The sequence below is a fragment of the Tursiops truncatus genome, chromosome 4 (assembly GCF_011762595.2).
Source record: "Tursiops truncatus isolate mTurTru1 chromosome 4, mTurTru1.mat.Y, whole genome shotgun sequence".
NCBI classification, from domain to species: domain Eukaryota; kingdom Metazoa; phylum Chordata; class Mammalia; order Artiodactyla; family Delphinidae; genus Tursiops; species Tursiops truncatus.
The window spans coordinates 8,391,759-8,419,314 of NC_047037.1; the positions used below are offsets into that span (position 1 = coordinate 8,391,759).

Sequence of the window (27,556 nt, forward strand, 5' to 3'; positions counted from 1 at the left end):
ATGATGACCTTGACATGTTATTTTTTAGCATGAAGAAAAGTTTTTGGTAAGAGGTCTCTCTTACTATCCACCATGGGGCATTACTACAAATGACCTTGACCTAACTTGGCAAGTCTTAACTGGATTTTCAGTCATGGGAAATGGGAAACAAGGGCCACATACATCTTGAATCCATAAATGTAGCTACTCAAATAACAACAACCCAAACAGGACCAAAACGTGCATTCCCATACCCGGATTCTAATGCCAGTCATTTCGCATCCAGAATTTTCTCAAGTGACATCATTTTCTTTAAAAAAGTAATTAACACATTCTAATCAAAACATTTTCTAATAATATTTTCAAGCATTTCCACCAGGGGGCACTCCCCTCATTGAAAGCCTGGGCCAAAAAAAAAAAAAAAAAACCACACAAAAACCCGAAGGTTTGTAAAATACCTGAGACTGTCTACACTGTCTGCTTTCGAGCTCTGTGAATGTCCCAGGATTTGAAATATCAGTCTAGACCTTCAGCACATCCCAGGCAGAAAACCTGCACTCGCTCTAGTTAGAATAATTAAGTGGAAATAAAATGTTTTGCCCGGAAAACATTTCATATGCTCAAATGGGACGTCATGCTAACGTCAAAATATGAGTAGAGAAATTGCTAAATTCTCTCCCAGGTGACCTTCTATCTGTTACTTTAAGCCATACAGGAATGACTCAGTCTCATGTTAGCAAGACTTGATATCATTATGTATTTTTTCATGTGTTGGCTTTCTCACTGTAGTTCTCTGCTGTCTCGGGAAACATTTGTAATGGAAAGAGATGACATTTTGTTATCTGAGATCTCTGAATGTCTAATTTCAAATTTCCCAAATATAATAACATCTGTTTATAGGATCTCTTTTGACCTAAAGTGTTTTGTAAATAGTTGATTTACAATGTTATGTTAGCTTCAGGTGTACAGCACAGTAATTCAGTTTATATATTCTTATATATTTTTTTCAGATTCTTTTCCCTTATAGGTTATTACAAAATATTGAGTATAGTTCCCTGTGCTATACAGTAGGTCCTTGTTGATTATTTTATGTATGTTGATAGTAGTGTGTATGTGTTAATCCCACACTCCTGTTTTATCCTTCCTCCCTTCCTCTTTGGTAACCGTAAGTTTGTTTTCTGTGTCTGTGTGTCTGTTTCTGTTTTGTAAATAAGTTCATTTGTATCATTTTTCTTAGATTCCGAATATGAGTGATACATGATACTTGTCTTTCTCTGTCAGACTTACTTCACTCAGTATGATAATCTCTAGGTCCATCCATGTTGCTGCCAAAAAAATTTTTTTAATTACTGAACAATTAGTGCAGATAAACGTCTTACAAAGTGCCACATAACTTTCCACTGAAGGCTCACCTTGAGTACATTATTAATTACCATTAGAATTTTCCCGTGGGGAACATATCTTGTTAAGTTTCTGTCACCCATTTGGAATTTTTTCCTTCTATGGTCTGAATACACATAATCCATTTAGTAAATATTTATCAAACACTTACGTGGCAGGCATTGTGCTGGGATGACAAAAAAAGAATATTAGACTATTGTACTCAAGGATTTATAATGTATTTATGTGTACTGTATGTTTCTCTTTCTGTAGAGTTAAGATATATTGCTTTGTGAAATATATCTTTTAATATCTTTAAAGATTTTTTATCCCCATTTGGTAGGGAAGAGTTTAGAGCAAGGGCTGTTTTTTTTTACACCTATTTTCAAACATTGTTTCTGAGACCTGTATTTCTTGGTTTCAACGTGACACATCAAAAACACAGTCAATCTAATTAGTTGGCCTTGCGCAAATTAAATAGCTGGATGATTGACTGCCTGTTTGACTGAATTTTAGTTAAATTGACTGGATGTTTTGCTCATGTATAAACACAGTTGCAACATTACTTGTCAGTATTATAAATGAAAGGACAAGTACCCTTCATTCTTCAGTCACATTTCTTAGGGTGAAACTGGCTTCCCTTGCATAGACCAAATGAGAAACTAAAATGTACTCTTAAGCCCCCGAGCCTATTGGAGGATCTTTTTTAATAGCAGCCTATATAGATCGCTTTTGAAGTGGACACTGCTTTTATATTGTCTGTACCCAACTGTTATCTTGGGGCAATATGCTACATTTTCCTTGAGGAATTGGGAACAAAGCCAGGTTTGCGCTTCTAGGAAACCATGAAAAAACCCCAATGTTATAACGTTGGGGCTTGGTTGTTTTGACATGACACTTTACCTCCCTTTCCCAAATGTACCCTGTTGCCATTTCTGCAGGGTTATTAGAAAGTGAAATTTGCAAATGATATAGAGATCTCCACAACATTTTATTCTGAGCCATATTGTGATAAACTGAAATGTAGAAAGCAAACACGTCTTGGCATTCCAGGCATTTTTTCATGCAGGAGGTTGAAGAGGTAAGGCCTGCTCAGTCCTTATCAAATGGGCAGAAAATGTTTCTAATCCTTGTATTTCATATAAGCCCTTAAACAAAATTGTGGAGAAACACCCATTTTTAAAATGCATTCTTCCAAAAATTAAAGAAGTAGTTAACAATTCTCTGTTATTTGGGGAGGAATACCATAAAGAAGTTTACTAATGGGTTGTGAATTTCTTCTAGCACTATTAAAAATGTTTATTCCTCAAGAAATTTGATTTTTACAGAATTTGATAGTATTCTTTTTCTTGGCATGCTACGGTGGAATTTTGCAGTGTGGAAAAGGGGTTATGTATTTCAAATTTAAAGGATGGTTTCTGAAGTTCAAATTTTCAACCTGTTACTCAGAGGTATATTGTATAGCAAGCAGTATAGTTTCCTTAAGCGGTAAATAGAATCACTTGTCATTGACTCCAATAATTTGAAAACCAAGGAATAATGTAAAATATTGCCTGCAAAAACATAGCATAAATCTTAGATGATGCTTTAGTGATACTCTTTTTCCTAGTATGTTACAATTCATTTTCGAGTATTTTCTTTGTAAATCCTACTTCTCTCGAAATGGCTTTGTATCTTTACATATTGGGCTGTTGGCATTCCACTGCCTTTGTCTTGGCAGCTTGAGAACTATACAGTTCAGTGCTGTCGTATTATGAGCATTTCATTTATTCTTAACTTGCCTCAATCCTGTCTCTGTGAAAGATTTCATGGCAAGTTAAGCTACTCAAAAGAAGGAGACCAATTAGGCAGTTGCAGTTTATGTTATATGTAAAGCAGACGCTTAATAAAATTAAGAATACAATTGAGGCTCTCTTCTCTACCACTTCAATTGTAACTAATATATTCCTATGTGGAATTAATGCTTCTGACTGTTCATTTTCTGAACAGAGTGGAGAAGAAAAGGAAAGTTTCACCGCGGGCTGGGCAGAGCATGGGGGCAAGCTCACCCTGTGCCTTTCATTCCCTGCAGGGCTTGCTTTCAGAAATCCTACGAAAGGAAGAGGACCCCAAGACTGCATCCCAGTCTTTGCTGGTAAACCTTCGGGCTATGCAGAATTTCTTGCAGTTACCGGAAGCTGAGAGAGATCGAATTTACCAGGATGAAAGGGAAAGGAGCTTGAATGCAGCCTCAGCGATGGGTCCTGCCCCCCTGATAAGCACACCGCCCAGCCGCCCTCCCCAGGTGAACTCTCTTTTTCCTCCTCACCTTTCTGCTTTTTGTTTTTGTCTAAGAAAAAGAAGAAGTCTAAGGAAGAATCTCAACAAGCATGAGAAAGGTAGATGGATAGGGATTTTTTTTAATAGTAATTCATAGACTTGCTTGAGGAGAATTTGGTCCCAGCTCACTAATTCTGATATAAAAACAAGTAGCTACTAATTAGATAGAGGGAAAAAAAAATTACTTTGTGTTGCTTCATTTGGGGGGTTCTTTGGGGGTGAAAAGTCATCTTGAAATGGGATATTTGGCCCTACTACTATTAAGTAAAAAGGTATTTTAAACTCAATAGGGAAAAAAAAAGTAATGAAGTCCATTTTATCCCTGCACGTTTTAGAACCACCATTTGAATAGTAAATAAATAAAAATAAATAATTCCATTTGTATTTATGCTTTCCAATACCAACTGCAGCTGGTACCAATTACGCATCATCTCGTTTGTAATCTTTCATAATTAAGTTTAATACAATCCTTGAAGGCAGCTTTAAATGGGGCTGATAAGGAATTCCATCCATATTCCCAGAAATGGGCACATTTTCTATTTTCCAAATTTTTGCACTTTTTAGAAAGGACAGAAGTCACCTGCCAGGTAATTTTGTGTATGCGCATCTGTATTTTTTTTAATCAAGTTTAAAAGGTAGCCTCAAAACTATTATGAGAATTGAGAAGTTAATTTTCAGTACAACTGTTAGATACAAATTTGAGAGTGGATTAGATGTAAGATCCACAAGCAAATATATTTCTTACACATTTAATTTGTGGCCTGTGCAACTCTTAACAATGAGGTCAGCTAAAACGATGGAAAGTAAATATGGAGTACTAATTAAAAGTGCTTATGTAACATAATGTCACAATGAAATTATCTCTTAATGTTAATTTCATCAATAGTAAAAAATGGTCATCCATTTCCAAGTATAGAGAGAAAACTCACTCAACACTAAAAGTGAAGCTGCCATAGATCCTCCTTAAATAAGAAATAGACATAATACACAGCCACTTGTGGAGGGTCTTAAACTGCATATTTTAATGTTCTGAAATGATTATTGTTTAGAACCATCCCAAAGGTCCATTTTCTCCATATTATTCAATGAAAATCAATTAAGTTTTAATGTCTATAGGAGCAGACGATAAAGAAGGCATTGCTGTAACTTTAAGAAAGATATGTTTCTCTAAGCAGAAAAGAATGGCACCCAAATACATGCATACATGTCCATCTGCGGACACACACACTTACTGAATCTGATCTGTTAAGCCTTCAATACAATATTTCTTACCAAAAAGAATGAGGAATTCTTTATATACATATATGACTTTTGTAAGAGCGATTAAACAAAAAATACTTGGACTTGACTGAACACTGAGTTTGTGGTGTTTAGAGTTATCATATGTACCATCATTAGTTAATTTTGCTGTTGCAGTCATCATTGGAAGGCCTCTGGGCAGAGTTATTTTACTTATCACTTAATCTTGCAATACTAACAAAAGAAGGGCTTACTTAAGACCAGTGTGAATTTAAGCGTTGAGCTGCTTCTTTTTTTTTGTTTTAATCTATCCAAATATTTGACTTAGTAGTTCCTTAATATAGCTTTTGTTTTCTAATTTTTCTAGGACTTTAATGCTTTTATTTGTTTTCCAGATATGATTCTGCTTTCCTTACTCATCGTTCTTTGTTTTTTTAGCCAAAATCACATTAATTCTTAATTGTGATATTTATTTTTGTATACTATTAAGATACTCTGGGTTGCTTTCCTATATGTATGTCTAAAGACTATACCTGCTGATAAGTTGGGATAGAAACTGTAATTTATTTTGGCCTGAATTACTGATAAACTGGTTGAGCCACCCTCAGCTGTATGTGTTTGTTCTCAAGAGGGGGTTGAGACCAAGCCTTTAGCTGGAATATTTAGCCAATGATGAATGTACTTAGATACTGTAGATTCTTAGTGAAGGTCTTTCACAGAAAAAAAGTTTCTATTAACACAGTATTATTGGCCATCTAACCACATTCTGAAATGATTATCTGATATGTGTGAATAATTTTATTTCACTGCTTCATAGAGAATCCCTTTGCATTCCTTAATTTTATCATAACAGAGCTCACAACCGGTTTGTTCACCTTTTACCCTTGGACAGCGATTCAATGAATTAAATTTTAGGGAACTTTTAATGTATTAAATGTATTATCAATGTAAAATGAGTACTTAGGATTTGGAAGAACGGGTTATAGAGCAGTTGAGTTAGTACTGTTTTGCAGCAGTTGAAATCCAGTGCTTAACCTGGAACCAATACACCACACATAAGGTTTTCATGTGCTTATTTACAGATGACTAAAATGGAAGGAGTTTAGTAAAGGAGGAGACCACAGGTATAGAAAAGGACTGCAGGATTTTGTCTTTTTATATTTTGCCAGAGAGGAATCTGTGTGAAATCACTGTGCATTTCATTCCCCCCCCCCCGCCCCCCCACAATGAAGATATTCGAAATCTGTTTTGAGACTAGTCTTTGGCTTGGGTTGGACCGGAACAGGATTTCTTTCTAATGCTTGTTGAAGGCAGAGGTCCCTTGTGGCTCTCTGAAGACCCAGGACACCTTTAGGCCTGAGAGACTGGATTATCTTCCAGCTTCTCTGAAGAGTTTAGGTCATATGGAAGATGATTGGATGTCCCTGGGTCCTGCCAGACCAAGGACGTAAACCACTGAGGAACTCAGGTTATAAATCATCTTCAAGAAGGGGCTTCCTTCAGGCCCTGGGTGTTATTCTTAGGAGAACCTCACCAGGGAAAACCTAGGCCAGCCTCAGGAAGCTCTTGGCTGGCTCTGCCTTGGCGAGATGGCTCCTGTGCACTCCTGTCCCTCAGGCTTCGGTAGGGGTAGCCACGCCAGGAGCTTTGTCTTCTGGCTGGGGCAGTAGGCTCCGGGCCAGAGCTGTTGGTTGAAAGCATATTTTCACAATGTCCATGCTCTGATTCAAGAAATATGAATACCTTGCACTTGACAATGATTCACAGTTTTCTCAGCACCTTCACATACGTGAATTCATGGAATCATTATACCAACCTTTTGGTATGAGAAAAATGAGAAAAGTCAGATACTTAGTTTTCAAATCCCCTATTCAGTCGGATGCTCTTTCCCCTACCTCAAGCCACGTCCTCAGAAGACAGACATTTTAGAAAGGAGAAAATGAAACTCAGGGACTCTTTCTGTTTGTCAGAGAGGATGAGAAGTTTTCTTGTTAGGTTAGAAAGAGGAACACATGTACACTGAATATTTAACAAATGGTCCACTTTGGAGGACTTTAGACAGTTGGGCATTTCTGAGGTTGTAGAGAAAAGAGCCCTTTCCAAACTTTGGTGGTAGGAGTATCTGGGAGAAACCAATCCCTGCAAATCTCCATGGCCTTAAAGATTTCTTTTCTATCGCTTAGCAAATTTTCCAGGTGAGTTTACAAGATGAATCTTATTAATAGTAATTAATTATTATTTTCTGGAAGTTGTCTATTGCACTAAACATATCCATTTTAAGTTGATGGTTTCTATCTAGGTGTGCACTTACTATGGATTTATCTGTGTGTTTTAAGATGTGTGACTTTTAGAGTTAAATTAGCAATTTCTGTCTTCATAAGGACCATTTGAAAGCCTATAATTATCAAGTTATAACTTTTACATGAATTATATAATATTTTTTCTTTTTTTAACATCTCGTTATGGCATTCTTTGGTTTCTTCTGAAGATGGGACATTTTATAACAATGTTTTAGAAAATGTACAAAGTTTATGTCAATAGAAGCGATATATAATTAATTTAATCTGGTAGTTGCACACTTCTGTCCCTTTACAACACATTCTTCTATAGTATAATGAAACATAGGTTCAGTTGTGGGCAGGAACTTCACACTTGATAAAAGTTTTATTTGTTATGAATCCCTTGACCAGCTTTATTTTAAGATCACATATGTGCTTGGAAAATACTTCTCATTAATGGTCTTTTAAAAGCTAGAGGACTTTTGAAAGTCTAGATCTGGAAAATAACTAATATGGTTTCTACAAAAGGAAGAAAAGTGTAAAAAGGTAGAACCATGATACTCAAAACAGTATTAATATATAAAAGTATGAAAATGTGGACTGTTTTCTATCACCAATAGGAATTCCTCAAAATAGCACGGACTTTTTAAACTAATGATAAAACCATTCCCTACTAAAAATTAGACATTCATGAGCTAGATTTAGCAAAGGGCCACCAAAAAGCAGGTGCAGCATGTCTTAAAAAATAATAAGGATTTTCCCAAATAAAGAAGTCCTATATAACATCATACTCTCAGTGTATTGCAGTGATTCCTAAGATAAGCATTGGTGTTAGACTCAAGTTCAGTTCTCAGCCTTGCCCCGTGGACAAATTACTTAACCTCTTTGTTAGCTTCTCAATTTAAAAATGGGGCAGTAATGTGACATTACCTACTCAGGGCTATTATGCAGGTTAATGTATGTTAACACAAGGCCCAGCTCATAATAAACAACTGATGAATGTGAGTCTCTCTTATTATCATAATTATTATTAAAACTACATCAACCTTTAATTGCATATGGGCATGCCCTCACACATGTGTGCAGTATGAGCTTGCAGGCAGTTCCACTTGCATCAAGGAAGAGCACAGACGCCAGTCAGGACCACAGTAGAGTCCATTTTGTGTAGCCTGTATGTAGTACATATATAGTACGTATGTAGTGTATATAGTTCATTTTGTAGTATGGGTTGATGAATTCAGCAGCGGTAAAGGAGCAAAAAATTCTCATGGAAAATCTGTGTTTACTGAACAATTGTAGTGAAATAAAAAGCACACCCTAGTGCTACACCCTCTCCCCATGTGGGAGGGTAAATAGCAGAAGCTCCAATTCTTAACTACTTCCCTGGCGCCACCGTAATGATGGAGTGGTACACGCTACCTTGATAAATGCTATTCAGAAAGCAACTGCATTTATTTTACCTCCTGTGCTATTTGCAGAGAAGAGCTGAAGAGTAGTTTGTTTTGCCTGGAATGAACTATTTTATGAATTTTAATGTGTGATATAATATTAAAAGCTAAACCAGGATTAAAGAAGATTTTTTTTGAGCTAAGCTAAAATAGTACTTAGTAGAGTGAGGTATAAAAGATTTTTGTTTCCATTTTTACCTGGGGAAAAATTTCAGCTTTCATATTTTTGAAAAGCTGTCCAAGTCAGTTCCCCTTAAGCAATACCTTGTGTTTAGAGAAAAATGTGGTTCCAGAATTCTAATAGCTTATCTCTAATAAGATGCATATCTGAGCCAACAAGATGATAAGGAAGAGCTTTTCTAAATATTTTTTAATGAGTAATACAGTTTCTTAATATTTTTAAAAGTTGTTGCTCTCACCTTTTTTTTTTTTTTTTGCGGTACGCGGGCCTCTCACTGTTGTGGCCTCTCCCGTTGCGGAGCACAGGCTCCGGACGCGCAGGCTCAGCGGCCATGGCTCACAGGCCCAGCTGCTCCACGGCCTGTGGGATCTTCCCGGACCGGACCGGGGCACGAACCCACGTCCCCTGCATCGGCAGGCGGACTCTCAACCACTGTGCCACCAGGGAAGCCCTCTCACTTTTTTTATTTTTTTGAAAGAACTTTTACAAAGAACTTTTAAAAAGTACTTTAAAAAAGAAAAAAGTACTTTTCAACTTTTGATTGTGTTGGCTACTAGGAGATTTTTCTTTTTTATGATTTAAAATGTTTGCTTTTTGGTTCAAGTTGTAATTGCTTTATTAAAAAAAGAAAACTTAAACCAAAGAAATTTTTAGAAACAAAATCACAGGGTTGAAACAAATGATTATAACCCACCTCGAAGATAAATTCTTAAACATCATTTTTACAAAAGAATGAAAATGATTTTCAAAACACACTGAAACACCAAGTTTCCAAAGCCTGCCCTCTTAACTGTTGCTAAGCAGATGATACCAAGGAACTGTTTCTTCCAATGCCCTGAACTTCATGCCTCCATTTCCATAACATTCAATGTTCAAAGCGATTGAAATGGCTTTTCTTTTCTCTTTCATTTAAGCAGTGAAAAAAATAGGTATTAAAAGGGACCCCATGTGGTGATCAAATCTATCCTTCGGCCTCAAAGCAAGACCACCCCAGAGCAAAGTTGCAAATCTCAGCAAAGCAATTTTGTAGGCAATTTATGGTAATGCATTAACTCTTCTGGCTCCTAAAGTGGTGTTTAGCAGATTACTGCTTCAAAGCCCTGTGTCTGTGCCTAGTGGCCCCCAGTCCTTAAGATGCCTCCGTGAGTTAGTGCCCTTGCTTACTGGAGTGCAGAGCTGGCAGGGGAAGGCTGAAATCCAGCCTCTGCTCTTGCTGTTTCTGTCTGCGGATTATGTTTTAGGAGAGGCCAGTGAGGCCAGCCAGTGGGTCCCTTGTCCTGCCTCACCTTCTGTGTCCTCACTGGGGGCCTGTGGTCCAACCATTTCCCAGCATTATCCTTTCCGTGCTCCCAAGGGTAGTGTCCAGGTGGGAGAGTCTAGCTGCATCCTCCAGAGGTGAGTTATTTTGCTTACCAGGTAGAAGTTACGAGTCAGAAAGCACATTGTAAAGGAGACTCAGCTTTACTCTCTAAGTGCAGGGAATTAAATGGCTTAGGATAACCTCTGCCCCTCTTTTGATACCAAATATTTGGGGGCAGGGTGAAATAAACATTAGAAGAATTACTGTATGACTAGGAAGGTGTGTCATTTAGTGCCCCCAAATCATTTGTTTATCTTAAAATGAGCTTCATTTTCTGTTGTTCCTAGTGGATGAGAGAAATGGTCCAAGATGGTAAGTTTCTAGAGAAGGAAAACCTGGATTCTGTAAAGGACCCTAAGAAACGTGGTCCTTGATGAATCACTTTGCCAGGAGAAATGTGGTCCTGCATCTGGACAACTTTTCATTTATGTTTTCATCAGTTTCCCAGTAAAAAGCAGCTACATGGTTCATACGTGAATTTCCCAGGCTGGTTGGTTCCTGTAAATGCTCAATAAAGATCAAATTTTTATTTTAAAGATTTAAAGTTTTAAAGATTGATTTTAAGTTTTGAAGATTAATCATGGTATCAATAAATTCTGAGGTTGATTTTCCCCCTAAATTTTGTGGCATTTTTCTGCAGCTATCTGCTTATCATTATTACCAAAGGCATTTATATTAATTTCTCACTCAAGATTATACATTTTGAATATATCTGTAAGTCACTGTTTATATATTTTGTGTAACTTGCAGTCATGTTCTATTAAATATTGTGAAACTTTTTCTTATTGTCTGGTTCCACCAGTCAAAAGGAAAGAGTTATATACAGCGGTGCCAGGAAATGATGAAATAATTATACAGAACAGCTTGGACATGCATGTGTAAAATGCAACCAGCCTTTATGATAATTAAGCAAGGCACTCTACCTGTTTCATGGATGGATAGAAGATTTAAATGTGCAGCTCTGCAAATGGCTTTGTTATAGAAGATTTTTTAAATGAAACATAAGAGGAAAAGGCATTAAAAAAAAAAAAAGAGTCTAAAATTAAAAAGGCCGTAGTATGTAATAGCTATTAGTGATGCAATTGTCTCTTAGGCATCGGGTACCCAGCGAAGAGAGAAGATACAGCCCTGTGCATTATGATTTTAATTGTGAATTTCCTTTGTTAGAATTGCCGTGGAAGGTAATTGGGAAACAATTAGTTTAGGGTTTTCAAGTCTTTGAAACTATTGCATTTTCCAGAAAACTTACTTTATGGCATTATAATTCCTGGTTGTCAGCCGGCAGTTGCTGTCATATTACAGCTGCAGTCACCTGTGACACTGTGACTTCCTTAACGTAAGCAATCTGATATCCAGCTAAGAACTCATGTTGAATGACCGCATTGTTGATCACCTTGATCGTAAAAGGAGCAACAGTATCCAGTTTGGATGCCGAGCCTGAGAAGCTTCAAAACAGTTTGGCCAGTGGAAAATGACAGGCATGTTCAAAATGTTTTGTAGGTGAAAACAGCTACCATTGCCACCGAGAGGAATGGGAAACCAGAGAACAATACCATGAACATTAATGCTTCCATTTACGACGAGATTCAGCAGGAAATGAAGCGCGCTAAAGTTTCCCAAGCTCTGTTTGCAAAGGTGGCAGCAACCAAAAGCCAGGTAAGAGCCTCTGTTAGGCCTGGAGAACGTTTATCTGCGATGCCTGTGAAAGTTCCTTCGAAGGGGTGTCTATTTGCAAGTTGAACTTGCATCCCTGAGAGGTCACGGTTTCCAGGATTATTGACAGAGCTCATGACGAAACAGAGTGTTCAGATTCAGGGAACAGAGACGCTTGGTTGTGTTTCCTCCAACAGCTACTGTCCAGACCACAGATTTCTCAGGAAATCCCTGAGTCAGTTAATAGTTGTTTCCAGAAGAGTACTGTAATGTATAGGAGGTTTCTCCATCTGGTCTATTGTAGTGGAACAAATAACTTGAATTATTATTATTTCATTAGTACTTAGGTGACCTTGATTTCTATCCTAAAATACTACGAGCGTTGTATTTTTTTTCTGTTCCAACTCAGGCATCTACAACTGTTAGGTGTGCTTATTAAAACCAAGTGACACACACACATACACACACACACACACAGCTTTGTAAAATAATGATTTTAGTTATATATATATGTATATATGACACACAAATTTAATTACAATTAGAAAACTTGTCTATATCTTTTGAATTATAAATGAATCGAATTGAATGGAAAAAGTGGCAGGTCCCTACAAGACATAACGAAGGACAGATAATGCAGTCTTTTTGTCATATATTGATAATTTATGTTCATCAAAAGTAGAGTCATCTACATGAACAAGCTCACAGTTATCTACAAACCCTTGTTCAAGGCCGGGAATACTTTTTAAAGCACCAGAAGAATACCGGTCTTGTCCAGTATAAGTCTTGTCCCCTTTGCAGAAAGATTTGATAACACTATCAAAGTGAGATTGAGAGGCAATCAGGGAAATTTTAGACACATATATTTCATTATCGTTAATGAACCCTCCTTTGTAAAACAGCCTGGCTGCTGTCAGCCTCTGATAAAATTATACAGTCCTGAGACTATTTACAATGTGAGGTATTTACAATACAGTACTTTCCTTATTAGGTTTTTCTGAAATTTCACTCTAGCAACATTCATAGTGGTCCTTGATGGGAGTTTTGCTTGAGAAAAGGTGGTTCTCGTTTAAGTTATAGGCTGGCTGGAAATACGTAAGGGATATCTTGGAAATGTTATATAAAAATGATTAAACTCAAGCTGTGGACTGTAAAAATTATAGCTTTATAGGCCACATGCCTGCGTACCCTTCAATCACTGTCAAAGTGATAATTTCTACAATAATATGTTTCTTTTATTGTGAGATTCTAAACATCAAGTGCTGTTTAAACATTAAACTGAATTGTTTATGTTAGTGCCATACTCGGCGTGTCATACATCAGGCCACCGTAATCTCTCATGGAATGTAAAATTCTGTCATGAATCATGGCTTGTATATCGGAAATTACTGTAATTTTGATTGGAAATTACAGGGCTCTTGAAATGTTTCTAATTATGATAGAATGTCAGAGCCGCTTCAAACCTGTGTGCTTCTTCAGATGTCTTCATTTACATGCCAAGACTAGGCATTAAGGAGAAATGTCCTGTTCGCACATCGCCCCTCACCCACCCACCCTGCACCTTCTTCTTTTGGCTATTTAGTCTAATTAGGATGAGGATCTCATATTTCAACATAGTTTATCCTGCTTTTCTTTCTGATTCTGCATCTCTTCTGACCTTTCCAATTAAATTATCAAGAATAACAGACTGTCTTCTTACAAGGCCAAACACTTTCCCCCAATCTCCAGAATAGATAAACAGAGAAACTAAACATGCATTATTGTGATAAGGGGCAGCCTTAAAACCAACAAACAAAAATAGAATATTAAAACTTTGGGGTAAGTTGGCATCTGTCATATAATCACCACCACCCTCCCTCTCCTTTCTGACGAGCGCATAGCTCCTTCTGGCTAGCAGCGTTTTTGCTACCTTCATTCTTTCTTTCTTTTAAATGATATCCACAATTCTCCCCTCCTGGGCTGAGTACTGATTTGGGAGCTATTCAGACAGTGGTAGCAATGGGTTGGTAATGTCATGTGAGTGATGTTCTAAGGGTTTTTTTAACATCTTTGCTCTTTGGACTCCTGTCCTACGAAGCTCCCCATGAGTCACTTTCAAAGATGTCAGTTGCCAACTTCTGTGTATCTGCCATGATGGTGTGTTCCCCAGAACCCCCAAAGCTGCTAGCTCATCTCCTCATTACTGGTTGAAAGAGATTCCAGGGGGCCAATTGTAGACTACTGGGGTCCAGCAGACCATTAACTTTCATTCCCTCACATAGTTATTCCTAACTACTAATTTACTGGAACTTCGTTAAAAAGCGTTTCTGTAGCTTTCTCTTAGCTGTTCAGTTTAGATGTTAGCACTGCCCTCTTTATGAAAATCTAAAAGTTGATGATTACTGAAAAATAAGTCCAAAAACTGTATATATCCCTAAGAGAAGAGATCTAACTTAACGAGGGCAGGTAGTCCATTGACTTAAGTTCTGTTCACCTGCCATGATTTTTTGTGAAGGAAATAGAAAAACTAGAAAACAAACCAAAACCAAAAAAAAAAAAAATCTTCAAATCCAACGTACCTTTCTCATGGTCAGAATTCTTAACTTGCGCAAGAGTTGTTTATGCCTTGGAGATAGGTGCCAAGGCTTGTCAGCATGGGCAGAGGTCCTCCCAAATGAAACACGTGTACAGTGTGCTGGAGCCATTTTATCTCAACTGGTCCAGCCCCATCTGCTTCTGTATCTCGCCCTGATTCTCTATGTTGGCCTAACATTCGCTACCTTTTTTGTGCTAGACCCCGTCCTGCATTATATATTATCTGCATTTAGTTCTCAGTAACCCTGTGGGCTGTAACATTGATTTCCTCATTTTACACGAGGGTTACTTGACTGAAAAGTAGGAGAGCCAACCCCAAATTCTGCATCTCAGCATCACTATTTTAGTGTCTCCTCAGGGTTCCAGGCAGCATCAGGACCAAAGGAAAGAGGAATTAAGAATGCTGGACTAATTGATAGTGGAATGGGAGGGGCTTTCCTTTCTTCACTGACATATTCATGGAATATGGGTTCTTGCCAACATAGGGCCCTTAGAAGCCAAGCTTTTTCACGTCTGTTTGGGGTTGGGATGTAGGGAAGGGTACATGGTGGAGGACTCAAAGGACACGCTATGGTCCAGGCTGAGTCACTGCTGTTCTGGTATTGGGAAATGATTTAACCTTTTTGAACCCAAGATTTCTTTTAACATGGGAGGAGCTCCCATGCTGTCATGCATGCAGAAGAGCTTTTAGATTTACAGCACTGTAACACAAATAGATAATGTCTTACAATGTGCTAAGCAAAAGACTCGGACCTGCACACAGAGTGACTTATTTATTATCTATTTTTGTATCTCAAATACTTTTTATTTTACAAAGTAAAGCTTTAGGTAAATCCCTGAATGGCAGAGAGCAGGATTATTTGGAAAAGATAGTACAGCCCCAGAATGTGGTGGAACCAGACATGTGTAGCTGTGGTCTGCAATGACTAATGCACAAAGTATTTTCAGGAAAAGAAACCAACTTTTCAGATCCCACCATTTCACATGTATTATACTTTCTCTTCGATGAGTAATAGAAATGAAATTGTTTTTAACGTTAATAGAAATGTCTGGGTAAAGTATGCAACTGCAAACTGAAGGTAGGCTACTTTTTGTGCTTGGGTAGGAAAGCAGGCTAACGCAGACTTTAAAAAGGTGATATGCTTTAAACATAATGTGAATCGCTACAAATGAATACACTGTATACTGTGGGTATTCAAACAAGCAACCTTTTTTTTTTTTTTTTTTCTTTTTTTTTTGGTACGCGGGCCTCTCACTGCTGTGGCCTCTCCCGTTGCGGACGCGCAGGCTCAGTGGCCATGGCTCACGGGCCCAGCCGCTCCGCGGCACGTGGGATCCTCCCGGACCGGGGCACAAACCCGCGTCCCCTGCATCGGCAGGCGGACTCTCAACCACTGCGCCACCAGGGAGGCCCACAAGCAACCTTTTTTCCAAGTGAATCATATTAGAATTTTATCAAACATTTAGTCTGATACCATTCAAATAATTATGAGAGCAGAATTCACTAATTTTACTGTTTAAAAAAAAATAGTTGATTTGGGTAATAGCCATTACGGTATCAAGGTTCAGTTACTGTTCAGTGGTTATAGTGTTTTCATATGGGAGACGGAAATGGAATTTTTTCCTTAATGGTGGCAGATGTTGGAATCTAATTTTATTCCGCAGCAAACCTCCTGAGAGCTCTGAGACTTAAGGTGTATGTCCAGCAAGGGGACATTAGCAGTGCCGTAGGCCTTGCCTTGTACATCGAATTGTTACATTGATTTTCATGTTTGCAGAGGTGGAGCTCGCAGATACAGTAATGCAGTCAGAATAAAGGGCTTTTCCAGAGCGGCTGCATCCCCACTTGCGTTTAGAAAATGATTTCTCTCTAGTGCGTTATTGAACAGGGTATTTCTTTTAGGTAAAGCAGCTAGATGATGGAAATTCTATTTGACTGAACATGCTTTTCAATAGAATCTTTCGCAGTCTCTACCTACCAGTCCTGTAGTTACTGGACTCTTTGGCTGCAACAACTTCGACTGCTTGATAGGTGTGGTTTTTTGCACTAAAAAAAGAATTTCTGCCTCTGTGAAGATAGCACGACCAGTAGAAGAGACCAAATAATTCGAAGCCTTTTGCTTTCTTCCATCTACTTTTCAGACACTTCTGTCATTGAGATTCAAGACCTCTAGGATGGGAGAGAGAGGGGAGAGTGAAGGAGAAAGAAGAAAGCTTTAGTGCCCTTTGGGGTTGTAGGTAAAAAAAAAGAAAAAAGCATCTTCAGATTCGGTAATTCTTAGATGGTGATGGGAATGCCTTAAATACGAGTAAGACATGATATGTCACAAATCATTAGAGGTAGAAATAGGGCTAAGAATGTCATTTTCATTGCTGGTTATAGGAATCTACAGTGATAAAATCCAGGAAAAAAAAATCACGGCACCATGACTGCATTCTGTATTCTAGCATGTCAGTGAAGCCATCTTTTATTTTGTTAGCATCAAATTACACTTCACGGAAACTACACTTTGAAGCCCTGTGCTGATTCATTTTTTTGGAATGTTCACATAACAGACTTCACTGCAACACGATTTCACCTGTGTAGCCTCCTGTTTCAGATCCACAGGAGGCCCCTGCAGATTTGCGAGTCACGGTTCCGGTTATTTCTGGTGTCACATGCTTTTCTAGCAGCCTGTGGGAAGATCTTTACATCGCGTCCTCAGAGCCCCTTCTCTTGGGCTAATAGAGTTGCCTTCAGCCAGCATCTAAGGCGAGAACTGCCTCTTCATACATTTTCCATCTAGTGCCTTATTTTATTTTACTTTATCCATTTATTTATTTACTTTTTACTGGGTGGGAGGAGATCCTGGGGAGATACAGGTTAGGTTTCCCTGGATCAGCTTCCGGGAAGAAGGAAGAGGCCAAAGGAATGCTTGAAGGGAGAAGAGAAGTAAGACAGCCCAGCGTGTAGCATCTCAGGACTGCCTGTATTCAGGTTTACCTACATTTGGGGAATTGGGAATCCATGTTGAATTTAGTTTTCTGCAGTGTAGACCTATCTTTATGTCTCTAGTGGTTGCTCAACAGGACTTTTGAAATTAATGGCTTTAAATACATAAACATTGACATAATCTAGCGGTTTAAAGGTACATGATTGTGTTATACGATGTTTTAAGAACTAAATTTGTGAATCTGAGCCCTTTCCACATTTCTATGTTATAAAAACAAGCATATGTTTTAATTAATCTAGGGTTTGACCAAGGAGGTTCAAAATTATTAAATAGAACATGTACTTGCCGATCATACCTTTGGCTAAAAAAAATCACGTAATGGGGTGTTTTTCCCCCAGGCACTTGATATTGTCTATTGCAGCAAGTCGAACCGAAACTTCCTGGTTATCTTATTGCCACCTTCAAATTATTTAAAAATTTGTTTTCCTCTAAAATTTGAAATTCGGTAACTAGAGTGATATGAATGCATCTTCCTCATTCTCCCATTTAATAAGTTCACTGTAACAAGTAGAGTCATAACTCATTACGCCCAGTTTCTCCATCTTTCAAAAAATGTCATAGGAAAATATTAGTCAAGATTTGAAAAGAAGCAGTTTGTGAATATTGAGCCAACTCTCTAAAGAGGGTTATCACGTGAGGAAGTTCCGGGAAGGTGACCCCAGGAGTGGTCCACTTAGAAGCAGACCAGTGTAATTAATGCATTCTAAAGCATGAGTATAGCAAGTACATATTCGTAGAATCTGCTTTAATCTGAGGCCACCTTTTGTCCGAAAATGTAGTATAAGTTGAAAACTGTGGACTCATAATATCCTATGAAAGTTCCTCTTTTTGGAAGCCCTTCTATAATCATCTTTGACAATTGAAGAGTTAAAGTTCTTCAGGACAGGATCCGGTATCTACAAAATGGGAGTAGGGAAGAGACCAAATCCATGGGGTTTTTTTTTTTTTTTACATCTTTATTGGAGTATAATTGGTTTACAATGGTGTGTTAGTTTCTGCTTTATAACAAAGTGAATCAGTTATACATATACATATGTTCCCATATCTCTTCCCTCTTGCGTCTCCCTCCCTCCCACCCTCCCTATGCCACCCCTCTAGGTGGTCACAAAGCACTGAGCTGATCTCCCTGTGCTATGCGGCTGCTTCCCACTAGCTATCTACCTTGCCTTTGGTAGTGTATATATATGTCCATGCCACTCTCTCGCTTTGTCCCAGCTTACCCTTCCCCCTCCCCATATCCTCAAGTCCATTCTCTGGTAGGTCTGTGTCTTTATTCCTGTCTTACTCCTAGGTTCTTTATAACATTTTTTTTCCCTTAAATTCCATATATATGTGTTAGCATATGGTATTTGTCTTTCTCTTTCTGGTTTTAACTCTTAAGTAGGAATGAATTTCAAAACGGAATGTCATTCAGTTAAACTTCACACATAATTATAACACTGATTTCGTTCTTTCACAAACTACCAAGTGAAAAGACAGAGTGTTTCTCAGAAGTCTCAACAGTTGTCTTTTATGGTTTGGGTAGTAAAGGTAGGTTTTATTTTAGCTTTATCTTCTTTTTCCCTCATATGAGAAATGACAATAAAAGCCCCGTGAAATGAATGAGCTCTAAAAATGCATTTATGCAAAATGACAGTAGAAAAATAGCTCTGGAAGAAACTGCACTGTTAAACTTTCACATCAGTGAAAGGTACTAAAAGAGGGATGGAAGAACTTATGTTGGTAATAGGAATCTGATGTAGAATTTTTGGGCCTTGCAAGACCTGCACCTTAAAAAGTAACCTTTGAGATTATTCATTTTTATAACTGTAGTTGTTATGCTTTTGCACATGCAGTTCTTTTGCGTGACAAAATGACACAACTAAATCATAGACCACCCATTTATATATATAAAATATACATATTAAAAATGTTTTATTTATAAATATATATATTTATATAAATATAAATACATAAAACAAATAAATATAAATAAATTAAATAAATATATTTATATATCATATAAATATAAGATATATATGTATATTTTATATATATATAATATATATGTATTTTAGAGATTAATAGAAATATAGTCACTTTATAATTTGTCATTAAATACCTTGAAAAAATATAAGCTCCAGTCTGCTGATGGCGTCGCCGTACAATTGCTAAATTGATGAAGTTGTCCCTTTTCTAAGACCTAATCTACTTCTGTTGTCTGGTCATAGAGAATCTGTTCTCCTCTGATTTCTTGCTTCAACCATTCCAGTGGCCTTTTGTGTAATTTTCTTTTTTTTTAAAACAATCCCCTTTTCAACCCGTATGCCTCAGGAATTGGGTGGAAACACACTGTTTCATAAACCGCCAGCCTCCTCGGCTGCCTCGGTGCCTCTGATTCTGTAAATCAGATCATAGGCAGCATGCTGTCGTATAATAAGGTGTCTGATCCTTATTACCAGTTTGTTGATGCACAGGCTCCTTCAAATTGACCATTGCAACACATGGTTTCCCCTGAAACTAGCTGTGATAATTAGCGTGGTTCTAATGAGACAGAATGTCACTGATCTTGTGCTGAACTGTCGAGTCTTGATGCTACGGATGGGAACTGTCAGAGCCTGCCATCTGTGACAGCGCTTGGCGTATTCCGGTGGCAAGGTAGAGCATGCTCAATAGACTAGTTTCAAACAAATGGCCCTTTTCTTGACGAGGGCTCTGTGTTCTGTTCAAGTCAAGAATGTTTGCCCCAACTTCAGCCTATGCCAAAACCCATTTTGAGATCCAAAGGGGAAGAAATATTTAAACCTCTGTTATATGTTACGAAAGAGAGGACTCTTTTGTTTAGCAGGTGAATTTTAAGTGGGGTTCCTTCCCTTGGGCTTTTTTTTTTTTTTGGCCTCTCCCAGTGGCCCCATATAGTCAGTAAGGCAGTCCTGGAAGAGCCTTTCCCCCAATTTTCAAATTGCCTTGTTTAAAAGAGATTTGTTAGGGAGTTGGGCTGGCTCATCATGATGGAGCAGTCAGATTTAGCGGAGAGAGGGGAAACGAAAGGAATAGTTGAGAGTGTGTCTAGGAATACACAAGTTGAATAGCAGAATGAAGATGGACAGGAAGTTAGATCTGTAGGCTCCAGAGAGAAGTGGAGATTTTTTTTTTTTTTTTTTTTTGCTAGAGTACAAGTCCAGCGCTGCTTATCATTCCAAAATATGCTTTGTTGCTTTTTATTTCCTCTTCTCTGGCAGACCACACAGGGCTTGTTCTGAAGAACATTTTCACTAATCTGATCAGGCAGCCAAATACGCCGGGAAAACTGCTTTAATGATCCCACTAATTACCTCAAGTCAATATGAACTGTATTATTAGACTGAGGGAAAATATTCCATTAGGTCTCCCCCTTGGGAGTTCCTCCGCTTTGTGATGTCACCGAAGCCTTCACCCTCTCGCTTGTAATTAATTTTATTTACACACGCAGGCACGCACAAGGTCACACCTGCACAACCGGCGCTGGCCAGGGAGCTTGTGGCACTCGGGCTTAATCAGATCTGTCATAATTACCATTCTGCATGTTTCTGACACACGCTGTGAAATATTTCAATTTAACTGCCGCTACCAGCACAACCAGATGTAGTGCGAGTGTGGCTGCATTGGAAATATTATTCCTCAGGATAAACTCTCTCCTCCTCCTCTTTTCCTTCCTCCCCCGCCCCCGCCCCCAATTTACAGCTAATGTAGCACAGAAGCTGATGGGTCCTGTAAATCTTGAATGCAGCGCTAGATTGATAACAGGCGATTAGACAGTTTAACCACAAACAGCTTGTTCATTTTTCACAAATGAAAACCACATGTGGTGTAACTAAAATTTCAGGCCCTTTTTTTTTTTTTCAGAGTTGGGGTCTGTATGTGTGTGTGTTGGAGATGTGCTTAAATAAAAATAAAATGCAATGGAATGAAGTGTCTAGAAAAATGGAGAAGTTGCCTAGTTTTTTTCCAGGTGATTTTATCAAAACCATCGTCAAATTCCATGTTTTCACTTTTGCCAAAACTCGAATGGGAAAAAGATGGTACTCTCCGTTTCCTTTTTTTGGTACAATTTTTCTTTTCTCTCTCTCTCTCGCTCTTTTTTTTTTTTTTTTTTTTTTTGTATGGGAGGGATAATATCCTTGGAGTCTCTGCCTTTTTTATTTTGTCAGTGTTAAGCCTTTTATTTGAACATAAATTTTGAAAGAATTTCTACAGTGGGCATATGCAGTTTTTTAATGGACGGTTTCCCTTATTTTTGTTAATGAAAAGTTGTTAGTTTAGGTGTGCTGGTCATATCCCAGACAATCCCAAAACAAAAATGGACCCAATCAAAAAATTTATTTCCTAGAGAGTTGTGTTAATTTGCAGAATCAGTTTGAAAGGTAGAGTTGAAAACCAGTGAATTCTGTTGCTGCAGAAATAGTGGAGATAACCTGGCAGAAAGTGCAGGTGCAGGGTAACCATATAAGGCCAAAGTTATCACCAGTCTCAGAAGAATTCAGCCATAAGAAAATTAAAGTATTGGAGCCATAAGAAGGCAAATAAGCTGGTGGAAAACTAAAATTAAGAGAGGAGAAAGGAACAGGATCATTGGTGATTTAGAATCGTACCTCTAAAGAAAGCTTGCAACCATCCACTTTAGAGAACATTTAAAACATAGATCAAGATAATTAAGTGTCTTTTAATGCCAAATAAAATACACTCTCTCTTTTTATCTTTATTTTTGTTTTACTACTAAAGTTATGAGCCTCGTTTGGAAGCTTCCTAAAGTTCTGTGGTGATTCCTGTTACTGATAAGAGGTACCATTCCCCATAGAATAGCAGATTTTTCCCCTTTATTTCCTTTCCTTAACCATTTTTCCCTCTTCCTTATTTCCTCACATTAAAAAAAAAAACTTCCCAATTTTTCCCTGTTTGCTTAGTGTTTGCTCCATAATATCTTCCAACTTTGAAATTTAGCATTTTTCTGCCTATTCATATTTTCTTCTGGCCTAATATCACTTTAACGGAAAAGAAGTTATTTTCTTTTTAGTTAGAATCCCTCTTTCATCTCAGCTGCTAAGCAGTTTACATGATTAATACCAAATTATTAGGTCAGTTTCTTCGAACAGTCTTAATCTACCTTTATAATCATTTTGCAAGATACAGTTATTGTGGAAGATTTGATTCAAGCCTCACATCACCTGTCACATCACTGTTGCGTACAGATATAACCTCAGAATCCTTCTTAGCACAGAAGTGAAAGCACCCATTACTAATCAGTGAGATCCATCCACAATGGCTTGCTGTCACTTTTTATTTAGGATTCCCAAGAAGAGGGTTGATACATATAGTTGTATGGGAATGAGTCCAAGAAATAAGAAAAGTAGAGGTTAAAAAAAAGTACAGCTTATGACTTCATTGCTCCTGCCCTTGCTTTAATGACCCTGAAGATTTTGCATAGCTACTTCAAGATAGGTTAGTCAGCATGCAAATTGAATCACATTTTGCAGTCATTGGTAACACTCGCCACTTAAAGGAAACTTGCCTTGTTTTTTTTGCAAGTGAAAGATTTCATTTATAACCTGAAAAATCATCCCTAGCTTTCCACATTTGCAAACTTTAGTTTTCATGTGTTAGGATTATCTTTGTGTCTAAGCACACCTGTAGATACAAAAGGAAAGATGAAAGAGAACCAAAAAAAAAAAAGAATTGCTGTTTAGGGATGCTGGGGTATGTGTGAAGTTTGAGAATATTCAATATTTTGAGTATGAGGGAAGAGCATGTCTTTCCATTAAATTTAATGAGACTACAAGAATCTCATTATTCAAGGAAAATATTGTAATTTTCTTTACGGACCCTGCTGGGTCCCCGTCTAACAAAAGGACAGTTTTCGTGTAATCTGTTAGCAAGTGCCGGTGAAGATTCGGTTGAAAAGGAATTTATAAACTTGATCCTGCCTTTCAGCTCAGTCCATCTTTTTCAGCCACTCTGCAGTCGCTCTTCTCCACTGCTCTCAGATCCTTAGGAAAATGTACAGGAAGGAGAATTAGTTTCTTTGAATACTTTCTGCTCTTTTCTTTTGGACCCACTGCATTTTTCATCAGCATTGTCGAAGTCATCAATATCGTCTGTTAGTGTAGCTCACATTTTTATTCCAAGCTGAAAGGAAGGGGAGGGCATGGTTCCTGATTATCTACATGAGAAATAGGATTGTCCATAAAGTCACACGTGGTTTATATAAGAACTTGTACATAAACTGCATCTTTCAGAGAAAGCATTGAGGATTGGCAAAGAGTGGGGGGTGGGGGTCCCAATTTCCTGTCTACCATGTTGTGGATTTCCCTGGGCAAGTTGCTTGACCTTTCAGGCTTCTAACTTTCCCTTCAGGAAGGTGACATAGATTGGGTCGGACTCTGTAATGTCCCAGGCAGTTCCAGGTTCTGTGAGTTTGTTGCTGAAACAGGTGCAGAAGTGTGAAAAAGGATGCTATTTTGACGGAAGGTCCTGCTGACAGGTGTGTTAGTCTGGGAATGAGTCACAAAGGAGGCAAGGTTTTGAATAATGGAAGGGCTTAACCCAAAAGGGTTATTTATGAGTGGCATATAGTGAGGAGAACTGATTGTTTGCAATCCAGGGTATGAACTCCATGTTACACAGTGTGAGATGAGCTCAAGATTGATAATGATCTCATCTGCAACTCGTTGCTAGAAAACTGGAAGATCCCCCTCTCTCATCAGGGACGTAGCAAAGTCAGGACACTATAGAGAGGAGGTGAGCTTCATTCAGTTGGGCGTGGGCTTGGCTTACTACGTGGTGAGGTAGTGGTTGCCAACACCACATGACTTAGAGATAGCTAAAGAGTTTCCCCCTTTAACATGTCTTTTTTGGGTTTTTAACTGATGCCTGAAAGTCCACCTTTAACTTCTCATTTTGGGGGATTAATGCAAGTTCTTCAGAGGCAGGATAGCACATCAGAGAGGAAAAAATAGACTCAGTCCGTGAGAAATCACAGGTTTGGAAGAGGTTCGTGAAATGGAGAGTAAACCAGGAGGAAGAAGCAGGGAATGGCTGCTGATGTGAAGGAATATCTTGAAGCCCATATTTGCAGTTTGTCATTTGGTACCTGTAGCAAGCGTGTAATAGCTGCTGAGGAGTGCCCGTCCCCAAGTGTGTCCTTTAAATGTTTACCCATTTTACTCCTGGTACCAACACTGGGCTACTTGTCAGGGTGTTACTTGGCTGGTTCATTGATGGAGTATTTGGTGGTTTAAATGCAATGCAGATTAGGTAAAAATAAATTACTTTCAATACGGTCAAGAAAGTGAAGGCTATAAATAAAATATACATTCACAAACAGACAAATGCTATTAGGAAATCCAGCTCAGTCCATGCCAAGCTGTTACTGTCTAAATTGCCTTCTTTCTTCCGGGCTTGCAATTAATTTTTGCTTGTGTGTTTGGAGATTGGGGGAAGGGTAATAGCCTAATGGGTAATGATTTTATTTTAGTATTTTGATTAAAGAGACTAAATAACTTGGACCCTGGGTAACCATGAGGACTAAAGCCTTATCCATCAAGCTTAATTTCTAGGCAGAAAATTGTGTTTATATTTTTGGATAAACTTAGCATTGCGTTATATATAATATAAAGTGATGAGATGGCTATGTGCTCATTTTCTACCTATCCCCACTTCCTTTACCCTCTTTCCTACTCACTTTCTTTTCTTTCTTTAATCCTTTGACTAGCTTCCTTCTGCCCTGTTTTCAAATCTTAAAGGTGTGTCCTTTGTGACCGTTTGCTCTTTGAAGAGGTGATGAGAGGAAAGACCAACCATTGTTTGATTTGTAAGCCTTCCCCCCTCTACCTCCACCCCCCAACAGCAAGGACCTGCCTTAATTCCATTCCTTTCCCCGCCTCCATCCTGTATCTGCCCTGCTACTTTATCCTCTTCTATTTGGGAAACCCAGGTGTCTTTGGAAAATTGATAGTGTTCCTCTCCTGGCACATCCAGACATTTCTCAAAGGATACTCTACTAATCTTGCTTACCTTTATAGTTTTTGGGGTGGTAGGACGTTGGTTAACTAAGTCAGGGTATGGATGCTTTCTTTATTCAGAGGTGGTAAACCCATTTACTGAGTTTGTAACAGGACCAGGGAAAAACAGTGAGGTATATATATGTGCTAGTGCAATTGTCAATCAAGAAATTTCAAACTGTAAAACTACTGTTTTATGAACAAAAGCTCATCCAGAACTGAAATACGTAAATGGGATAAAAGTCTTCCCCCGTTCTGATTGACTTGAGGATTGGTTGGGGGCGGAGTGTTCTCATCAACACCCCACCCTACGTACAGCACTGCTGAAACACCCCTGGTGGAAAGCTGGGCCTCCTCAGGATGCAGTCCGGGAGGAACCATTAACTAGTGATTAACTCTTTCCCTCCAACCCATCTCTAAGAGGCATGGTCCTTTAGTGGCAACAAACAAACAAACAAACATGATAAGCAGATCTGTTCCAAGAAGTTATAAATACCAAAGTTTTGTAATCTACTAGGAGCTTATATAAGATAGTTCTGGAATAATATTTGAAATATATACGTGTATGTATCTATGTATGTATACAGACACATATATATTGGAGGGTTATTGAACCCCTCTTCAGGAGTTCTTAACCTCTGTCCCATCTTCCCCCAGGGGGTCCATGCATGAACTGGAATAGAATAAAAAAACTTTATTTTCACTAATGTCTTACTGAAATTTGACATTTTATTTAATTATCAACATAGGCAACAAGTCACAGTAGTATTAGCAATACCTATGAATTTGTCACCAATAAAAATCACAAATATTGTGCTTCCCTGGTGGCGCAGTGGTTGGGGGTCCGCCTGCCGATGCAGGGGACACGGGTTCGTGCCCCGGTCCAGGAGGATCCCGCGTGGCGCGGAGTGGCTGGGCCCGTGGGCCGTGGCCGCTGAGCCTGCGCGTCCGGAGCCTGTGCTCCGCAACAGGAGAGGCCACAACAGTGAGAGGCCCGCGTACCGCAAAAAAAAACAAACAAACAAACAAAAAAATCACAAATATTTTCATATCACATTTTTATTGCAGATATCTCAAAATACTATTTTTGCTCATCCCTCTGAAATTACAGTAGTTATTAGATCTCCTCCTAGATCTTGCTATTTGGTACGTTAATAAAGAAGCACATACATTACTGTATGATACAGTTTGGATGACCGTATTTCAGTACAGTTGGTTTTCTTCGTAATTTTATGCATTTTATTTCAGGCACATAAAAACATTGTTCTGAAAACAGTGGGCTTTACCAGACTGCCAGGAGGGTCCATGGCGCAAAAGAGATGAGACCAATGATTAGACAAGTTGTGTGTTGGAAGAAAAAAATTATATGTTTTTTTAACATGCTAGCTGAGGAATTCTTGAATTTGCCCGGGAAAGAATTGTTATTTGTTTATTACTTTTTCGATGCTTATTTTTCAAGTGCCCTTCACTCCAGAGCATGTAAGCGGGGTTTATGATCAGATCATTGCAATGACATTGCAAACAACAACAAGAACCTTACAGGCAACCTTGCTCCAGCGTTCTGATGCCCGCATATAGTGCTGGAATTCGAGGAGAGAGTACCTTTGCCCTTAGGCTGGAAACTTTTTGCCAGTTAAGCTACACCTTTGCTATCAGCTTACACATGAAGTTCAATCTGTTCTTACCTCACTGGACAGTCAGTGGCTGGGAGAAATAATTCCCTCTTACGTCTGTCCCCGCATCTCTTAGCCTCACAGTAGATGGCACGTAGATGGCGCTTTCTAGTTTTTTGTAGAAGGGTGGAATGATTCAGAAGCAAATTCATCTGATCACAATTTTGCCCTCACAAAAGTGGGCACATTCCTCAGGTAGTCCCAGCGGGGGACCCTGTTCTCAGAAAGACAAGATAGGGCCAGTCTCCACCCCTGTCCTTCTGCCCCGGGCCCCTCTCTGGACTTGCTCTCCCCACTGTAACACAGGACCAGTGGTTGTGAGGTGCAGCTGCTGGCCTGAGTGACCCAGCCTCCCTTGTCTCCTTTCATTGGTAAATGTCTAACCTGGCCATTATCACTGGGACCCCCACGGTGCTTCTAGAAATATTTACGCTTTCTTTTTTTAAAGCCTACTTGTGAATCC

At 38.6% G+C, this 27,556-nt stretch overlaps 1 protein-coding gene across 5 annotated transcripts in view; it reads left to right on the forward strand.

Annotated features, from left to right (window-relative positions):
- Nucleotides 1-27,556, forward strand: part of SATB1 (SATB homeobox 1) — a 99,484-nt gene that overhangs the window by 55,819 nt on the left and 16,109 nt on the right. For all 5 annotated transcript variants that reach the window (XM_033855275.2, XM_033855277.2, XM_033855278.2 and 2 more), the window contains 2 exons: nucleotides 3,431-3,643; nucleotides 11,686-11,841. In XM_033855275.2, coding sequence (XP_033711166.1) covers nucleotides 3,431-3,643; nucleotides 11,686-11,841 — 369 coding nt within the window. The remainder of the gene's footprint in view (nucleotides 1-3,430; nucleotides 3,644-11,685; nucleotides 11,842-27,556) is intronic.